This window comes from Synchiropus splendidus, chromosome 13 (genome assembly GCF_027744825.2).
Source record: "Synchiropus splendidus isolate RoL2022-P1 chromosome 13, RoL_Sspl_1.0, whole genome shotgun sequence".
NCBI classification, from domain to species: domain Eukaryota; kingdom Metazoa; phylum Chordata; class Actinopteri; order Syngnathiformes; family Callionymidae; genus Synchiropus; species Synchiropus splendidus.
Window position 1 is genome coordinate 8,847,376 of NC_071346.1, and position 17,461 is coordinate 8,864,836.

The 17,461-nt window shown below is 44.3% G+C and overlaps 3 protein-coding genes across 6 annotated transcripts; 2 read left to right on the forward strand and 1 right to left on the reverse strand.

Annotated features, from left to right (window-relative positions):
* Positions 1-293: 293 nt before the first annotated feature.
* LOC128769282 (transcription factor JunD-like) lies at positions 294-2,662 on the reverse strand. The gene has a single exon (XM_053882861.1). The coding sequence runs from the start codon at positions 2,401-2,403 to the stop codon at positions 1,525-1,527; it is 879 nt and encodes a 292-aa protein (XP_053738836.1). The 5' UTR covers positions 2,404-2,662; the 3' UTR covers positions 294-1,524.
* On the forward strand, positions 408-7,498 carry LOC128769283 (pyroglutamyl-peptidase 1-like). Of its 4 annotated transcripts, none has more exons than XM_053882862.1 (6): positions 408-596; positions 668-738; positions 4,877-4,929; positions 5,671-5,787; positions 5,866-6,098; positions 6,617-7,498. In XM_053882862.1, exons 1-6 carry the CDS (start codon positions 592-594, stop codon positions 6,837-6,839), a joined length of 702 nt encoding a protein of 233 aa, XP_053738837.1. In that variant the 5' UTR covers positions 408-591; the 3' UTR covers positions 6,840-7,498. The 4 variants fall into 4 exon arrangements, with proteins under 4 accessions (XP_053738837.1, XP_053738839.1, XP_053738840.1 ...); XM_053882864.1 differs by having other exon boundaries at positions 580-596; positions 668-4,537; positions 6,617-7,497; XM_053882865.1 differs by lacking the exon at positions 408-596 and adding an exon at positions 2,779-4,537 and having other exon boundaries at positions 657-738; positions 6,617-7,497.
* Positions 7,499-7,642: 144 nt separating this feature from the next.
* On the forward strand, positions 7,643-17,010 carry LOC128769281 (regulator of nonsense transcripts 1-like). Its single transcript, XM_053882860.1, has 24 exons — positions 7,643-8,001; positions 8,813-8,949; positions 9,247-9,336; positions 9,564-9,731; positions 9,979-10,159; positions 10,225-10,386; positions 10,450-10,534; positions 10,619-10,717; positions 11,161-11,269; positions 11,488-11,647; positions 11,718-11,836; positions 11,917-12,081; positions 12,150-12,264; positions 12,339-12,482; positions 12,563-12,776; positions 12,878-12,995; positions 13,072-13,228; positions 13,307-13,449; positions 13,530-13,704; positions 14,303-14,384; positions 14,647-14,799; positions 14,876-15,111; positions 15,195-15,317; positions 15,389-17,010. Exons 1-23 carry the CDS (start codon positions 7,837-7,839, stop codon positions 15,312-15,314), a joined length of 3,297 nt encoding a protein of 1,098 aa, XP_053738835.1. The 5' UTR covers positions 7,643-7,836; the 3' UTR covers positions 15,315-15,317; positions 15,389-17,010.
* Positions 17,011-17,461: the final 451 nt, after the last annotated feature.

Sequence of the window (17,461 nt, forward strand, 5' to 3'; positions counted from 1 at the left end):
ATAAATCCCGAGACAACGATGCTATAGCTAGTGTGGTGTCAAGTTTCATATAAATGAATGCTGGTGAATATCAAAGGAAAATGGTGTGTTTTGTGGACGACGACTAGCTCATAATGGTTGCTATGGAAATACCGGAAGTGACGACACGCGACATTTTTTTCCTTCCCTAAATATTTATCTGTAGATGTTTAAAGAATAGCTGTTGGATAATTCCCATAACAAAAACCATATACGTTCTGAATTCTTAATGCCAGTTTATTTTATTCTGATGATTTACTCGGCAGTCGCGTGGAAGTGACGTCAAGTCAAAATGGCGGTTGATTACAGAAAACATTTGTCATAGGACTTTCATTTAATGAAAATGGCACTATAAACAGGCACACCTAAACAAAAAAATGTTAAATTCAGTTTAAAAACCCAAATATATTATTATAATTTTTATTCCAAAATGTTTAAACAAAGTACATTTGTTGTCTGGGTATAAACAAGTGAGATAAATGCTATTTGCACTGGCTTTAACAGCAGCTGCATTTGGAACATAGGTAAGATTCCATTGCCTCTGTTCAAATTAGAGCTTTCGACACCCAAACTATGCGGTAGGTGTGGCATATAGTGAACATAAAAGTTTAATAGTTACATATTAATCTTTGCACTTGCGTACTTGCAGCTGCCTTGTGGTGTTTGAGTGTGTTCTTTCAAATCAAGTCAAGGGTGAAGTTACCTCAGGTCTTTGGAGAGGTGAGCATCACTTGACATTGGTTAGTAAACTTAATATCCACATATGCGGATGGCCCAATCCTAAAAGTATTTTTGGTATAATCATCATCCGTCGAAAACCACTGTAAATGTGAACGCTATATATATGCGTAATCGTGGGTTGCGCGTGAGAAATGTTTACCATATAAGTGAAACTCAATGTCATGTTTCATTGAATCTTCTCTTTATTTTAACGGCGAAAAAAAGGCGTCCTTGCATTATCTTGCAGTAGTTTGCCGAAGTCTCCAGCAGAGGGCGCAACACTTCAATAATACTCTTCTGTCCTCAAGACTGTTTTACCATCTATGGTTTGATTCAGCTTCCATTCTTCTGCCATTCGGGATTTTATCATCATACATTTTCCAGACTGGGACACAATCTGCGATACTGTAGTGAATTTTAATAAATGTAGGCACATACATTCATGTAACTTTGACGCTTGGAAAATACAATTTTAACTGTACATAAAGGCTAGAAGACATGCAGTGTTTCTGTTTCATCGCAACAAAAATATGTAAGACAACACTTAAAAGTAGGAAATGTTTTCAGTAAATAAAATATATATATATTTGTCATTGCTAAGTGCTTGTAAACAAGTAAGGCTTGGTAATACATAAAGGATGGCAGCACTTCAGAGGCATCCCAGTATTAGGTTGTCCAGCTTAGGCGCTATCCTGGACAGTTCATGGATAGCAGGTTGCTACATGGCTTTGAAAATACATGGCAGGGTTGAAGAATACTTCTCCAGTTCTTGAAGTCTCTGACACGTTAGTAAGCTTGGACCTGGTTTGGTAGAAGCTGACATCCACTGCTGACATGGTTCATCACCTTCTGCTTGAGCTGGGCGACTTGCTCTCTGAGGACGCTGGCCGTGGACGCCAGCTCGGTGTTCTGGGTCTTCAGGCTCTTCACCTTGTCCTCCAACCGAGAGATCCGCTCCAGTTTCCGCTTCCGACATTTGGAGGCGGCTATCCTGTTGCGCAGCTTCTTCCTCTCCGCCTTGATGCGCTCTTGGTTGTCCATGTCGATGGGGGATAGAGGCGGACTGTCACCGAAGCTCTGCATGTCGGGGACTGTCTGCGGCTCGTCCTTCACCATCCCGGCCGTCTGGAGTCGCGTGAGAGCCGCGGCGGCTGCCGCCTGCTGCTGCCCGCTGAGGGGCGGCGGAGGCGGCGGGAAAGGGACGGTGTCCGTGGGGTAGTTGATGGTGGCGGTCCCTCCCAGCGGGCTGGCAGCATAGCCGTTTAAGGTGGTGTACACCGGGAGGTCAGTCGTCTGAAGCCCGGCGGATCCCACCTGGTTGGCGGAACCGAGCAGCTCCAGTCGGTCCACAGACACGCAGCCCGCCTCTGTCAGCTGGTTCTGCTTGTGGAGATCCTCCAGCGCTTTAACGAACCCCTCCGCGAACTCCTGCTCGTCGCTGGCGGACTTCGGGAAGAGGAACTGCGGCGCTGGGTTGGACTGGATGATGAGGCGCTCCAAGTCAGGAGACGCGAGTTTGAGGATCCCCAAGTCCGGGGAGTTGAGGAGCCCCTCTGGGTTCGGCTTCAGCTCGGAGGTCTGGTCGCTCAGGTTGAGGTTGATCTCCTTCTTCATCATGGTGCTGCGCGTGTAGATGGAGGTGGGAGAGTGGACCGCGGTTTCCATGCTACACCCTCACATGAGGGAGCGAGGAGCGACGCATTCACTTTCGCTTCCGTCAAATCCAAGCGCGAGAAAATCAGACGAGCCTTCTTCCTGAGAACCGCTTCCTTCTTGGGTCTCTCTGTCGAACGGAGGCGACGGGCCCCGGGCCTGAGCGTCTCCTCTCTCCCTTATGGCACGACTGCTATGCGCAGCACCAGACCTCACTCGCTTTCTAGCCCCAAAAATTCCATTATGTCACTTCAGAGCGCTGAGATTGGCCCAAAATGACGTTGGTTTCCGGCTCCATTTGAATAAGGGGCCGAGACAGCCTGTGTTGCCATGGAGACTCGTAGGTAAACTACAAACAGTGCAATGCATTGTGGTTTGATGTCATAGAATGAAAAAGCTCCGGGACGCCAGAAGAGACTGGGCGGGGAGAGCAGAGGAACAGGCCTCGCTGACATGTTCCCGACTACACAGGCACTTCAGCTCAAGTGGAAAAGACAAGCTCCAACCGATTGTATCCGTGAAAGAACACAAGTGTTGGGTAAGACTTTCCCTGACCCGGAGAGAAGGGAAAACAGCTGCAACTGGAATCAAATCCATCAAATTCGACTTGAATCTAAGCAATGTGTCCTCTGGCTTCACAGTGGCTCTCAAGTTTTACATTAATAAATAAAAGCCAATAATGAATTAATAAGCGTAGAGATATAGATTTCTATTTCTAAATTAGTCTCGATTGTAAATGCAGTAATATACAGTAGTCATGAAGATGTAATGCTTCAAAGATTAAATGAAAAAAATGCACAGCGATAAATATAATATTTCACTAGAATCATAAATATATTTTATTATAACAATGGTTTCTAGTGGATACAAAGGCTCCTCCTCAACAAGGCTTGTCTGCATCAGCACCACGGAGCTGCAAGGGCATCATTAGTAACCATGGCAACACTGACATAGCAAGTGACGCAGGAGAAGCGAAAAGGTGAATGGGTTGAGGAGGAGAGGGATTCGGTGCCGTGAGAGAGGAGCTGCAGTGCAGCTTGTTGGAGGTGTTTATGAAATGTGTGTGCGGCTCAGAGACATGAGTGGATGCCGACTCTCTAATTTAAGGAGTGTGAAGCGGAGCAGACACAGGTTAAACCTGTCACATGTTCTACCTCCGCCCTCTGGAGAGCATATTTCCTCTAGTGTGCCAGGTTGAAGCCACATTAGGTGCAGTGTCCAGAGCGCGTGAGTCATTTCACAACCCAGGGGTGTGGACCACGGCACGCACTGAAAAAAAAAGTATCTTGTAGAACGCTCCTCGCTCGCTCTGTCTTCAGGACGGTCGCCGGCTAAACTCTGAGGTTTTGTTGTTGCTTTGGGTTCCTCTCTCCTGGGAGCAGCAAACCGGGCACACATGTTTTCAGACACGCCCTTACACAAGCTCATGCTCACAGGCGGAGGCTGTTTGGTGAAACCACAGAGCAGCTCCACCGGAACAGATGGCCGGGGGTCAGATGTTCACTCATGGGGGCTTTGGAACGGTCCTCAGTGAGGGGAGGAGGTTCGCTCGGTTTATTATCAGCTGCCTGGATCTATAACCTGAATCAGTGTTTTTCTTTTTATAACACCAGCGCCACGCTGAATCGCGTGGGTCCAAACATATCTCTGAAATGTCTCTATGGCCTTCATTAGTTTGGTCATAGGAAGATGCAATGATGTGATGCCGCAGTAGACAGACGTGTGGTGTAGCGCATATAAATTAATATAACATAATTAATTTTGTGAAAACAGGAAAGAGGCAGATGCATTGGAAGGTGTGGAGAACAGAAATGATATCATGAATAAGATACCTGAAATCTGGTGATAATTGTGAGGAGATTTAAGATACTTTGAATTCACTTGGAAACTAAAACTAAAACATTACAATGGAGTTATTTTTTTCGCATAAAATGTGTTGCTAATACTTTGCTAGTCACGCTCCAGGCCAAAAGGTGGCGCTGTGGGCACATTATTTTAAGCGTGACTGAAGACGACGAAGAGGAAGAGAAGGGGGGCGGAGGAGGAGGAAGGGATACTACAGCAGTAGACGTACAGCAGGCTTCTTCTGAAGAATATAGAAAATACTGAGGGAACATGGCAAGCAGGAAGAAGGTGGTCGTCACAGGTGAGTGCCAGAGCTGCTTTACAAACACACTGATGTGTTTGGCTGGAGCAGCTCTGTTGTAGTCTGTTGTTGATTTCATGTGAAGTTATTCTGGGGGAAAACATTTGTGAATAACTGGAGACATCTGGGGGACATAGATCTGTCAGTCGTGGGAACAATAGTTAGATATTTAGTTTAGCTGAACTGGATTGAATGAACTAAAACATCAAGTCTTTGTCAGATCAATTATTAACCAGATTCACCTTTAGACCTTCAATAAAAGCGCCAGCATCTTATACAGACACCTCCACCTGCTAATAACTGCAGCCAGTTCACTCCGGCCTCCTGTTTGACCCGCAGGGTTTGAGCCCTTCGGAGAGCATGCGGTCAACTCCAGCTGGGTGGCAGTTCAGGTAAATACTGAGCTTTTTTTTTGAAGGGCTTTGGAAGATGCTTTTCTGAGCTCAACTGAGCTTTGATGTGTTACTGCTGTGTTACCTGCTTTTGGGGGGTGGTTATGCTGTCGGAATTTAATCCAAATACAATAATAATAACAGTAAAATATAATTTTAATATATTACATTTCAGGCTCACAATGGTCACAAAGTGCTTCATATAAAAGCAAAGTCAAACACCAAATATTTAAAAGTGACACCCAACAGTACACAGCAGTAAATACAGACATGGTAGTGGGGTAATTCAATAGCCAGTGGAGATCAGATGCCACACAACAGTAAAATAACTGTAATGATAATAATAGTGTCACAATTTTTACCATCACTTCAAGCGTACTGTCCAGTTATAAAGCTCAACCTTTTATGTACGGATTTTGCCAATGCTTATGGAGGAGGAACCTATTTTTAATGCAGAGATCCTGTCAAGACCAAGTCCAAGTCCAGCAGAATCCACATAATTGAAGCGTCAGTCCATTTGTCAAGTTTTTCTTGAATTATTTCATGTATTTCTTGCTGTCAGTGTGTGCCTGCAAATGGATCTCTTTTTGTGGTGAACACCATGTCTCCAGCCTTTAAAAAATAGATGTAAATAGCATCACAGTCGATTCCAAGACAAAAACCAAGTGCGTGGAAATGTGGTCTTGAGAGTGAGGCTGCTGTGGAGTATTGCAACAGGCCTGTTTTGTTTGCTGTTCACAGGAGCTTGAGCGACTGGGCCTGGGGGACTCCACTGATCTTCACATTTGTGAGGTGCCTGTTGAATACCGGGCAGTACAGAGTCTTATTCCAGCCCTATGGCAGCAGCACCAGCCACAGGTCTTCCACAATATCTAGTCTCATCTAAAACACGCTTCTCATGCTGACTCAGCTTTTTGTCTGTCTGTGATTCTGCAGTTAGTGATCCACGTCGGCGTCTCTGGACTTGCGACGGCAATCACCCTGGAGCAATGCGGCCGCAATGAAGGCTACAAACGTCCAGACAACTGCAGGTTCTCGCCAGACTCCCAGTGTTGCGTGGAGAATGGCCCTCACTGCCTCGATTCTGTCCTGGACATGGAGGCGGTGTGCAGGAGGGTCAGAGAATCCCACCCTGGCCTCCCAGTGACCGTATCCAAAGACGCTGGAAGGTTTGTCTCCAGTGTTTCATTCCGTAGCCTCAACCGTCCTGCAATCTCGAAAAGAATTAAAGGCACTGCTTTAGCAACATCTGGGACAAGATTACTCTCTTGAATGGAACTCGCGTAAATCTTGATTCTTTGGAGGTGTAAGTGGAAAATAGACAGGAAGCTCAGGTGTGCGTATAATGGGCTCAGTGTTAGGTTTTGGTGCAGGTCTGCTCTCTGAATGTCACTAACATTACACCTCGTAAAACTGAGGAAGCTAATTATTATTTCTGGACGCCTTGTAGGAACTTTATTAAATCACGGGCTTTGTTAGAAACATATTAAAGTCCAGGCGCAGCAATGCTGCTGTTAATTTTAGGCTCCATTTTTTTGGTTCCACTGGAGAGTGAATGAACCTGTGAGCGGACACCGTGGTGTGTAAGGTAAAGCTGGTGTTTTGTTTGCACTTTGATTCTAACTTTGTGACTTCAGAAAACAGTGCACAGCTCTGGTCAGTGTGCTAACAGATGTATGTTCAACAGATACCTATGTGACTACACCTACTACTCCTCTCTGTTCCTTGGACACGGCCGTGCGGCCTTCATACACGTGCCGCCTCTCGGGAAACACTTCAGCAGCCTGGATCTCGGAACAGCCCTTCAGGTCGTCATCAGGGAGATGCTCAACCTGCTGGATGAACCCGAGCAGGCGGAAGACATCAAGTTCTGCTTTCACAAACACCAAGAAGTGAACGCAGATAAATAACCACCGTGGACCAATTTGTCCAAGCAAACTGTCAGTTTTTTAACTGGAAATTATAGCCTGTGTGAAAAACACTCCCAACATGTACTGTGAGTCAGTAAATGACATGCTGGTGCAACTCTAGATTGTCCAATACAGGACGAATGAAAATGACATGTTAATGAAGCCCATATGTGCATGTTTGCGCAAATGTGTGTTGGAATGAATATACTGTGTCTTCCTCTGATCTTATGCAAAACAGATGTGAACTTTTCATAATGTGGGAATAATCTATGGTGATTCCATGTACAGTAATATTTTAGCACTACTGTCACACACTCATGGTTTGTTGCTGTAATAACATTATTTTACTGTAGTTATTGTATAATGTAATTTATGTGTGTATTTTTTTTAACTTCCCGTACAATTTTTACCCCTTTGGTTTTTTGATATTTGCCACCAAAATGTGATTTTCAAAGACACAAATCAGTCTGTGGAGTTTGCCTCAGGGATATCATGCGAAAACAATCAAATAAATACAATTTCTATGCATGTAATTGTGGTTTTGTATAAAGTCACTGTATTCCATTTTCAATACTCCAGTTTCCTCCCACAGTAAAACAGCTGGTGTGGTCTCTCGCTCACAGTAAAGCAAACCTTGTGGACATCAGTGAGCTTTTAATCTTTATATTATTTTATTTTAATTCGCTCATTCGTTTATTTACCTTTCAAAGCTATAAGTGTTATGCAATAAAGTCGATCAAGGCATAAAGTGTTCCAATTGTCCCTCGAAGTGCGTCCTCGTCTCCTTTTGCGGCTACATTGTCAGTCCCGGAAGGAGTCGAGCGGGGGCGAAGTGAAGCGCAGAAGATAAACAGAACGCAGCCCGGACCGAGCCTCCATGTCTTTCTCTCGCCGCCGCTGTTGGTCATTTTATCACTTTTCTGTCTCCAACGTTCGCGTCTTATTGAAACCAGCGCTATATTTTGTCCACCATTAGAAGACGAACGGGTGAGCGAACATGAGCGTGGAGGCGTACGGGCCGAGCTCGCAGACTCTGACGTTCCTGGACACCGAGGAGAGCGAGTTGCTCGGCGCTGACACCCAGGGCTCCGAGTACGACTTCACCGACTTCACCCTGCCGAGCCAGACCCAGGGACAGACCCAGAGTCAGCTGGAAAACCAGGTCTGCCCGCGCCTCCTCCTCCGCTTCATTGTCAGTGTTGACATCCGAGCTAACACTTGGTGCTAGCATGTCTCCCATCTGCTTTCAGCGTGATCGCATCCCGCTAATTAGCAAGTTAGCATCGTGTCAAAGCTTCACAGTCAAACGTCTGACTGCAAGTGTCAAAACAAACGAGCAGAACATCAATTTAACACATTTGTTGTGCAGCTTCACCTCCACCTGTGTGTAATACAAATATTAATATATAAGCGGACATTCAGTGCTTGACTTTTTATTTAATCTATTTTTGACTGAGACGATAATGGTATACTTTTAAAAATGCATTGAGTAGCCAACGATTTCAAATATAATCGGATACTATTAGGGTTAGTATGTGCTGTCACTGTAAGCGTTTCATCATCATCTCGAAACCTTAAGTTGTGGCCAGTATGTATGAAGGAACAATAGAACTAAGTCAGACGCGACGTCCAAAAAGTCATGTTGAATGAGAGATGAGCTCACAAAGTGATGTGATCCAAAAGGAAATATAGAATATGTTTATACTCATTCGTCACAACTCACTATGATTTCTTTGTTCTGCACAAGATGAATGAATTTTTTAGTCTATACAATATAATGTGGCGAAATAAACAATAATATACTTGGGTTGCCATAAGCTATTTTGTTGCTGGAGTTCATGGCTTTTGTGACCTCAAGGAGTTTGTAAGTCTCATTTCCACCCTGAAAAAGAACTGCAGGGCAATGTGAGTTGGTCAGCGATATTGAAGTTATTCTTTGTGTTAAACTTGTGTTCATAATTTCACATCCACAGATTACTTGTGCTGTTGGAGTCCTTCAAAATGGCGATGACCCTGTGGTGAAAGCCAGTCAGTTACTGGCTGAGTTGAACTTCGAGGAAGATGAGGAGGATGCCTACTACACCAAGGACCTCCCTGTGCACGCATGCAGGTACTTGCGTACAATGAGAGTAACTGAACAACATTCATATTAATATTGAATTAGACAGTGGATAATGACTCCTCATAATGATATGTTGCATTTAGTTGTTGCTTTGTCTATGTCCTTTTGCTGCCGTAATAGCCAAAATTTCTCCAATGTGGGATGAATAAAGGAAAGCTAATCCAATCTAATATAATCGTAGATCTGGTCCAAATAAGGTACCAATGTTGACAAGTCATTCTTCATAACTCTGTCACATATCAGTGCAATTAATTTCTTATGTATTTTGTTTCCCCTTTGTGTTAGTTACTGTGGGATTCATGATCCAGCCTGCGTTGTCTACTGTAACACAAGCAAGAAGTGGTTTTGCAATGGTCGGGGAAACACGTCTGGCAGGTGACTTTCTCTGGTTAACTCTGTTTTCAGTCCTTATGAACAAAATAATGATGATTTTAAATCTGCAGCGGACGATTACTTATAGTTCACATAGTGTTTATATTGTGTTAAACATAGTTGACAGCTAATAATGAAACATACCTTACGGGGGAATCATATTTGCTGTGGGAGTCATGTTTATATGTTTGACAAAAGCACGCTCTCAATCAAAACGAAATCTCTTGCAGCCACATCGTGAACCACCTGGTGAGAGCGAAGTCCAAAGAGGTGACACTGCACAAAGACGGCCCTTTGGGGGAAACCGTGCTGGAGTGCTACAACTGTGGCTGCCGCAACGTCTTTCTGCTGGGCTTCATCCCTGCAAAAGCCGACTCTGTAGTGGTGTTGCTCTGCAGGTCAGCTGTTCTCATTGACTCCCAATAGAGAGTTATAACTTTGTCATGCAGGATAAAGTGACTTATTGTCCAAATTTTTGAGCTCAAACTAACCAATTTCAAACTAAGTTTCAAAAAGGCAGAAGAAGAAGGCCGCACATTCATCTGACTAATCTTCAGATTGCTTAGCCTAGTCTAGATTTATATTTGAAACATTAAAAGCAGTCGCTACTGTCTAACAACCAGTTGAAATTTGTCGATGACACAGGCAGCCATGTGCCAGCCAGAGCAGCCTGAAGGACATCAACTGGGACAGTTCGCAATGGCAGCCTCTTATTCAAGACCGCTGCTTCTTGTCCTGGCTGGTCAAAATTCCCTCAGAGCAGGAGCAACTGAGGGCCCGACAGATAACAGCCCAGCAGATCAACAAGTTGGAGGAACTGTGGAAGGTATGGCTGCGTTTTAAGCCAATTGCTTTTGTCCCTCATGGCCCATACGCTTACTCTATCGACAGGAAAATCCCACAGCAACCCTGGAAGACCTGGAGAAGCCCGGCGTGGACGAGGAGCCCCAGCATGTTCTGCTGCGCTACGAGGACGCCTACCAGTACCAGAACATCTTTGGCCCGCTTGTCAAGCTGGAAGCAGACTACGATAAAAAACTGAAAGAATCTCAAGTATGTGATTTGAAAGCGCAAAGTCGTTTTCAGCTAAATAATTTTCATAATGTTGTTGTGCAGACTCAAGACAACATCACTGTCCGATGGGACCTGGGTCTGAACAAAAAGCGAATCGCTTACTTCACACTTCCCAAGACGGATTCAGGCAATGATTGATTTTCTTATTCGCTATTGAGAGTCCTAGTTCCAGCGTGAACATATGTGTTCCAATGTGCCCTCCCACCTGCAGATATGCGGCTGATGCAAGGGGATGAAATCTGTCTGCGCTACAAAGGCGATCTGGCTCCACCGTGGAAAGGCATCGGACATGTCATCAAAGTACCTGATAGTATCCTTAAAAATGGAGCCGTCTCAAATTTCTTCTTATTCACCATAGTTTACAAAAACGTAGGCTATGATGGAAAACGCATTTAGAGGGCCTCCAGTTAACAGTCTTACTTTAGTTTCTGTTGTTCAATAGATGACTTTGATTAGACATTTAATGCACGGTCTTCAGTCGACACGGAAATGTGCACATCTTTCTTTTAAATCTAGTTTTCCAACATCGCTCTGTCTGTTGTTGCCATATAAATGCCTTACATTTTAAGTGCCCATGTTTGGTATACATCTTTTACTTCATGTGGGTTGACTGACAGACAAAAATCAAAATATTGCGTCACTGAACAATCATATTGTCATATGATCTGTCTTTTTCGTCTCCTGCAAGTACTTCTGACGTCATCATGTGAAATGTGTTCCATCGAACATGTCTTCCTTGACGTCCTGCACCAGACTACGGTGATGAGATTGCTATTGAGCTCCGGAGCAGTGCCGGCGCTCCAATCGAGATTCCGCACAACTTTCAGGTGGATTTTGTGTGGAAGTCCACTTCCTTTGACAGGTATATGTCCTCAATACCTGTGTGTAGTTATCAATACTGTACTAGTCCATTTATTCTAAAGAAAAATTGATACACATTTAACGTATCTTTTTTTAGTATTGCATACATGCATTTTATTTTGCATTTAAGCCAGTGAAATAGCTTCTTAATAAAAGTAAAATGCTAAAAATCTATGTTGAACATCAGTGCTATGTCGTATCCTTGTTGTTCTATTGAAGAATGCAGAGCGCGCTGAAAACCTTTGCTGTCGACGAGACGTCCGTGTCCGGATATATTTACCACAAACTGCTCGGACATGAGGTGGAGGATGTGGTTATTAAGTGTCAGCTGCCCAAACGCTTCACAGCGCAGGGACTTCCTGACCTCAATCACTCTCAGGTGAGTTCTTAGCGTTTATTCATCAGTGCAAGCCTGCCAACATTTACTGAGCGGGGTCATGTTTGCTCAGGTGTACGCGGTCAAGACGGTTCTGCAGCGTCCACTGAGTCTGATTCAGGGCCCTCCGGGCACCGGGAAGACCGTGACCTCTGCCACCATTGTGTATCACCTAGCACGGCAGGGAAATGGGTGCGACATTCTTTCATTTTGTGAATGAAATGAAGTGTGTCAGTCTGATTTCTACTCCATCTTTTGCTGTGCTCTGTTAGGCCCGTGCTGGTGTGTGCTCCGAGTAACATTGCTGTCGATCAGCTGACTGAAAAGATCCACCAGACGGGACTGAAAGTGGTGAGGCTGTGTGCCAAAAGCAGAGAGGCCATCGACTCGCCTGTGTCCTTCCTCGCTCTGCACAACCAGACCCGAAATATGGACAGGTGTGTTTTGCTAGTAAATATGGAACGCTTCCTTTTTATTTATCAAATACGTGTGTTTGTACCTGCAGCATGCCAGAACTTCAGAAGCTCCAGCAGTTGAAGGATGAAACCGGAGAACTCTCCAGCTCCGATGAGAAGCGCTACAGGGCGCTGAGACGCAGCGCAGAGAGGGAGCTGCTCATGGTGCTGTGCTGCATCTCCTGGAGCATTTTAAATCCACTTGTTTTTCACTGCCTCTTTCATATTTATCCCTTTAGAACGCTGATGTGATCTGCTGTACGTGCGTCGGCGCAGGCGATCCTCGCCTGGCCAAAATGCAGTTCAGATCCATCCTGATCGACGAGAGCACCCAGGCAACTGAGCCAGAATGTATGGTGCCTGTTGTGCTTGGGACCAAACAGGTGACTCAACTCATTCCACCTCTACATGTCTGATGGGAAACTGTTGAATCAATCAACTGTTGGTCATTTCCTGCTTCTAGTTGATTCTGGTGGGAGACCACTGTCAGCTGGGTCCAGTAGTGATGTGCAAGAAGGCAGCCAAAGCCGGACTGTCACAGTCTCTGTTCGAACGGCTGGTGGTTTTGGGGATCCGGCCCATCCGTCTGCAGGTCCAGTACCGGATGCACCCCGCGCTGAGCGCCTTCCCCTCCAACATCTTCTACGAAGGATCGCTGCAGAATGGCGTGACTGCAGGTGAACGCTTAAGATGTAGAAGTGTCACTTTTGTTTGTGAAATAATGCACTCAGCTTTCAGTGTGACATGAACGTAGTCTGTTTTTTTCTGCTTTTCACAGGCGACCGTGTGAAAAAAGGCTTTGACTTCCAGTGGCCACAGCCCGACAAACCCATGTTCTTCTATGTGACTCAAGGCCAGGAGGAAATAGCCAGCTCTGGAACGTCTTATCTAAACAGGTTTGAACTGTGGAGACCATCGTCTGCCGACTTGCCTGGCGTGTTTTTATGGTATATCTGATTTCACTGTCCACAGAACTGAGGCTGCAAATGTGGAGAAAATAACAACACGATTGCTGAAGGCGGGAGCCAAACCCGATCAGATCGGCATCATTACCCCTTATGAGGGTCAAAGGTCATATCTTGTGCAGTACATGCAGTTCAGTGGCTCTCTTCACACCAAGCTCTATCAGGTAGATTAACACATGGGAGCCATTTCATTTGAGACTGGAATACCTGTCATCATGATCCATGTCTGCCTGCTTTCTTAGGAGGTGGAGATCGCCAGTGTGGACGCCTTCCAGGGCCGCGAGAAAGACTTCATCATCTTGTCCTGCGTTCGAGCGAATGAGCATCAGGGCATCGGCTTTCTCAACGACCCGCGCCGTCTCAATGTTGCCCTGACCAGGGCGAGGTGCAGCATTTTAGCCTGACTTCAATGTCATTTTTTAAAATTTATCTGTAACATTTCTGTTCTTTTTTTTTGTCTGGCAGATATGGTGTGATCATTGTCGGGAACCCCAAAGCCTTGTCCAAGCAGCCACTGTGGAACCACCTGTTGAACTACTACAAAGAGCAGAAGGTGTTGGTGGAAGGACCTCTGAACAACCTGAGAGAGAGTCTCATGCAGTTCAGCAAGCCTCGGAAGCTGGTCAACACCATCAACCCTGTGAGCCATTTTTGGGAATTATTAACATAATAACATAATAAATCACATATAAAGCACACAATTCTTGTAAACATTGAAATTCTCATACAAATATTTCCAAGACATTAAAAGAGCTTTAGTTTAAATAAGGTGATATAAAAACTTGAATATAGCCACCATCGTGGTTTATTGTACTATGGTCAAACTGATGCAAAATAAACAATATTTTGTTGTTTAAATGTATGTATGGGTCCATCATTTGATTCAGTAATATACCAAATTCATTCAAATTGAAAAATGTGGCGTCTTGTGGCAAATATTCTCATACCATTAAACTGCTATTGAGATTAATTATTCACAAATTCTCTAACTAGATAATTTTTTTTAATCGAAACCCACCCCTTATATATATATATATATATATATATATATATATATATATAAAATTAGATGTTTTAACATTGACATAAAAAGTAGTGATGGGGCTGCAGGGGGCAGTAGATCTCTGTCACTGCCATTTTGTGGCTTCCTCTTCAAGTATTTAAAGTCAGGAACTCAAAATTATGACCCGCTAATTTCTACTTAAAGAGTCTTCATGAAGGGTTGCTTTGCTCCACAGGGAGGACGATTCATGAGCACCGCCATGTATGATGCCAGAGAGGCTCTCATTCCAGGCTCAGCATACGATCGCAGCAGCAACGGTGAGCTACTTTCATTCTTCCTGCTTCCTGTGTTCTGAGTACACTACTTCAATAACTGACAATTCCTGTTCTCTTACACCCAAGTGTCTTGCCAAACACAGTCGTTCTACTTTTGTTATCCAGTTGTTTGAATGCCTGCAGTTACGAGGCCTTCTTCCGGGAGGTTTCTTGCGTGTGGGCTTGGTACACTGGGCTCCTTTTGAGTTGACAGCAATGATGATGTTTGTGACTTATGCTGCTGGCAAATGTTTTCTTATTCCAGGGCGCAACATGTACTTCCAGACTCATGATCAGATCGGTATGATCGGGTCCAGCACCAATCCCCTGACATCTTTAAACATTCCAATTCCCTTTAACCTTGTGATGCCCCCAATACCGCCGCCAGCCTACATGGGGCAGGTGAACGGACCCTCAGGTGAGAGGAACAGGAAGCAGCGTATCTCCTCGTGCTGTTGTTCAGTTCATACGTTTAAGAGAGAGATGTTTTCTAGGTCGGGGTGGTATGAAAGGAAAGTCCGGAGGTGGAGGGGCCGGTACCCGAGGAGGCCGACAGCGAAGCCGCGCCAACATGGGCGGCCACAGCGGAGGCCAAATGAGTGGCAGCCAGGCCAGCCAGGATCTGGGCTCCCAACCCTACTCCCAGGGGCCTCTGACTCAGGGCTACATCAACATGAGCCAGCCATCGCAGATGAGCCAACCGGGCCTCTCCCAGCCAGAGCTCTCTCAGGTTCGTCCGTCACAAATTGAAAAATGGCTTTGTTTACGGGGCACAGTTATGAAAATGCTTGTCATATCTTTGTTGTCGTACAGGACAGTTACCTAGGAGATGAGTTCAAGTCCCAGATTGACGTGGCTTTGTCCCAAGACTCCACCTACCAGGGGGAGCGGGCTTACCAGCATGGTGGTGTGACCGGACTGTCCCAGTACTAGTCTGTAAGCGACCAAGTCTGATACCCAGACGCCGGGTATTGAACGTTAAACTTTTTTTTTTTTTTTTGTTTCAGGTTGTTGGAAAGGAGCTGAGCCTGTTGAGCTTAGTTCAATGGTATTTTAATCTGGGTAATAAGTAACAAGAACAAACATGAGTACCCATTTTCCACTGCTACAACCGAAGCACCACTGTGTGAAAGAAATGGAGAGAGAATGTGAGAAGCCAACCAATCACACGGGGAGCGAAAACCGGGGATCGAGCTGGACAGGACAAGGGCCAGGACGCACGCGGAGAGACCAAACGCACTGCTGCCCGAGGAAAAGGCCGCCGCCTTCAGTGCAGCGACGCCGGGAGAGGCAAGACCTGGAACAGGTCAAGAAAGCAGAAACGTCCTGGGCATCTTCAGGAGAGGAGTTGGATGCTCCTGAGCCCTCTGATCTCTGGGCAGTGTGGTTGGAATCTTGCTCCAAGCTGAGAGGTAGAGAAGAGGAAACTCACAAAAACACTCTCGCGATGTGTAGAACATGGTGTCTTCTGTGAGAGCGAGAGAAGTTGCCGAAGATAAAGGAACACAACTCTGAAGCTGATTTTGATGGCATCTTTTGAAGAACTCAAAGCTTGACGTTCCAAGTATTTGGTCACATCTAGGACAAGAGTTTGATCATGGCAGCTGCTAAACTCAGACGGGGGCTCGCGCTCAACAAGATCAAACTAAAGCCCGGAGTGTTCAGATACACTCTCGGATCATTCACTAGTTTGTTCACTTGGTGTGTGGGAGGAAGGTTTTATTGAGCTTTTTAATGAAGTATAAACAGGCTGTCATTGAGGGGGTTTGCTAAGATTTATCAGCTGCAAATACCTTCGAAAAATAATGCAGGGAATTGACGAAACAGAGGTACTGTAGTTCTTCAAAGTATTTGAAGATGGTGGAACTAATTTCTCTTTAAAGCTCCTATTTGTATTAGTAGAAGATGAATATTTTGAAGAAGCATAAATGATACTATCTTGCTTTTTATGAAACTCATAAAGCTACATGCACAAGGCGGTGGATTTCAACCCTATAATGGATAGTTAGAGCAGATTACCACTGCTGGGATTATGTACCATCACGATTCACATTCAAAAGAGTGGAACACAGAACAAGTGCTTTTGTTTGAACAAACACTGACCAATCCCAGAGGTTCTGTGGACTAACACCTTTCATTTACTCCACTGCACTTTCCTTTTCTCATTAGTGCATGTGTGTTCCAGATAACTGTTTCTTGAAGCTTGTCAGAAAGACACGTACATTTGTGGCATTGATAATAATTTGCTCTATTTGTTTAAATACATTATTTCTGGGATGCATTTTAATTTAACAAGGCATTGGAACAAAATGGCGGACTGTATTCTTTATAAATCCGATGTACATAGTCCTTTCATTGTCACTATGTCTGAATCAAAATGTTAACCAGTGATCTGTGCGGTATTTACTGATGTGCAGTGGATTGTGTTTGCATGACCTGTTCAGTATTTGATTTGTCAATGTTGTTTACTGCAGTTACTAGAGTTTCCTTCTCAGCTGTGAACTGATTCTGTTCTCTCCCTCCTTCCTGATGATTTAAAAAAAACTAAAACACCTTTGTCCCTGCTGTGATTCGACTGTACACCTTTTTCCTCAAAGTAAATTATTTTATAATCCACCTTGTATTTGTTCATTTTTTTTCACTCTTAGACTTGTTGGCTGTTTGCTTGCCAATCAACCTGATGGAACTCTAGTTGTTTTTACAAATGTTAGTATGTAATTTTATCCGGGTTTGTGATCTATATATGTTTTAATTTTGTGTTTTTCAATACAGGTCTTGCTTCCTGAAACATATTTGAAAAGAGTGACTACTTGTTGTCACTCTTTTCAAATGATACTTGTCAAAAACATATTGTTTTCAAATATGTTTTGATAAGATAGATAGATATACTTGTCATTATATAAAATGTTTACACGTTTTATTATTGAATTTAAGCACTTGTTCCCTTACATCCCGATTTTTAACTTTGAAGTGCGACTGAAAATATAATAATAATAATAGAATCTCCATAAATTTAAGAAGAACCACTGCTCTTCTTCCTCTTCAGTCGTATGTTTTATTTATTTATTTATTTATTTTGT

What these genes read in the sequence shown, in the direction of transcription:
- LOC128769283 (XM_053882862.1), top strand. An exon ending in GGCAGCAGCACCAGCCACAG is followed by an intron (nt 5,788 to 5,865) that starts GTCTTCCACAAT and finishes GTGATTCTGCAG; the next exon opens with TTAGTGATCCACGTCGGCGT. An exon ending in GTATCCAAAGACGCTGGAAG is followed by an intron (nt 6,099 to 6,616) that starts GTTTGTCTCCAG and finishes TATGTTCAACAG; the next exon opens with ATACCTATGTGACTACACCT.
- LOC128769282 (XM_053882861.1), bottom strand. Translation starts at nt 2,403, where the DNA reads ATGGAAACCGCGGTCCACTCTCCCACCTCCATCTACACGCGCAGCACC.
- LOC128769281 (XM_053882860.1), top strand. Translation starts at nt 7,837, where the DNA reads ATGAGCGTGGAGGCGTACGGGCCGAGCTCGCAGACTCTGACGTTCCTG. An exon ending in CTCCCTGTGCACGCATGCAG is followed by an intron (nt 8,950 to 9,246) that starts GTACTTGCGTAC and finishes CCTTTGTGTTAG; the next exon opens with TTACTGTGGGATTCATGATC. An exon ending in TGTCATCAAAGTACCTGATA is followed by an intron (nt 10,718 to 11,160) that starts GTATCCTTAAAA and finishes GTCCTGCACCAG; the next exon opens with ACTACGGTGATGAGATTGCT.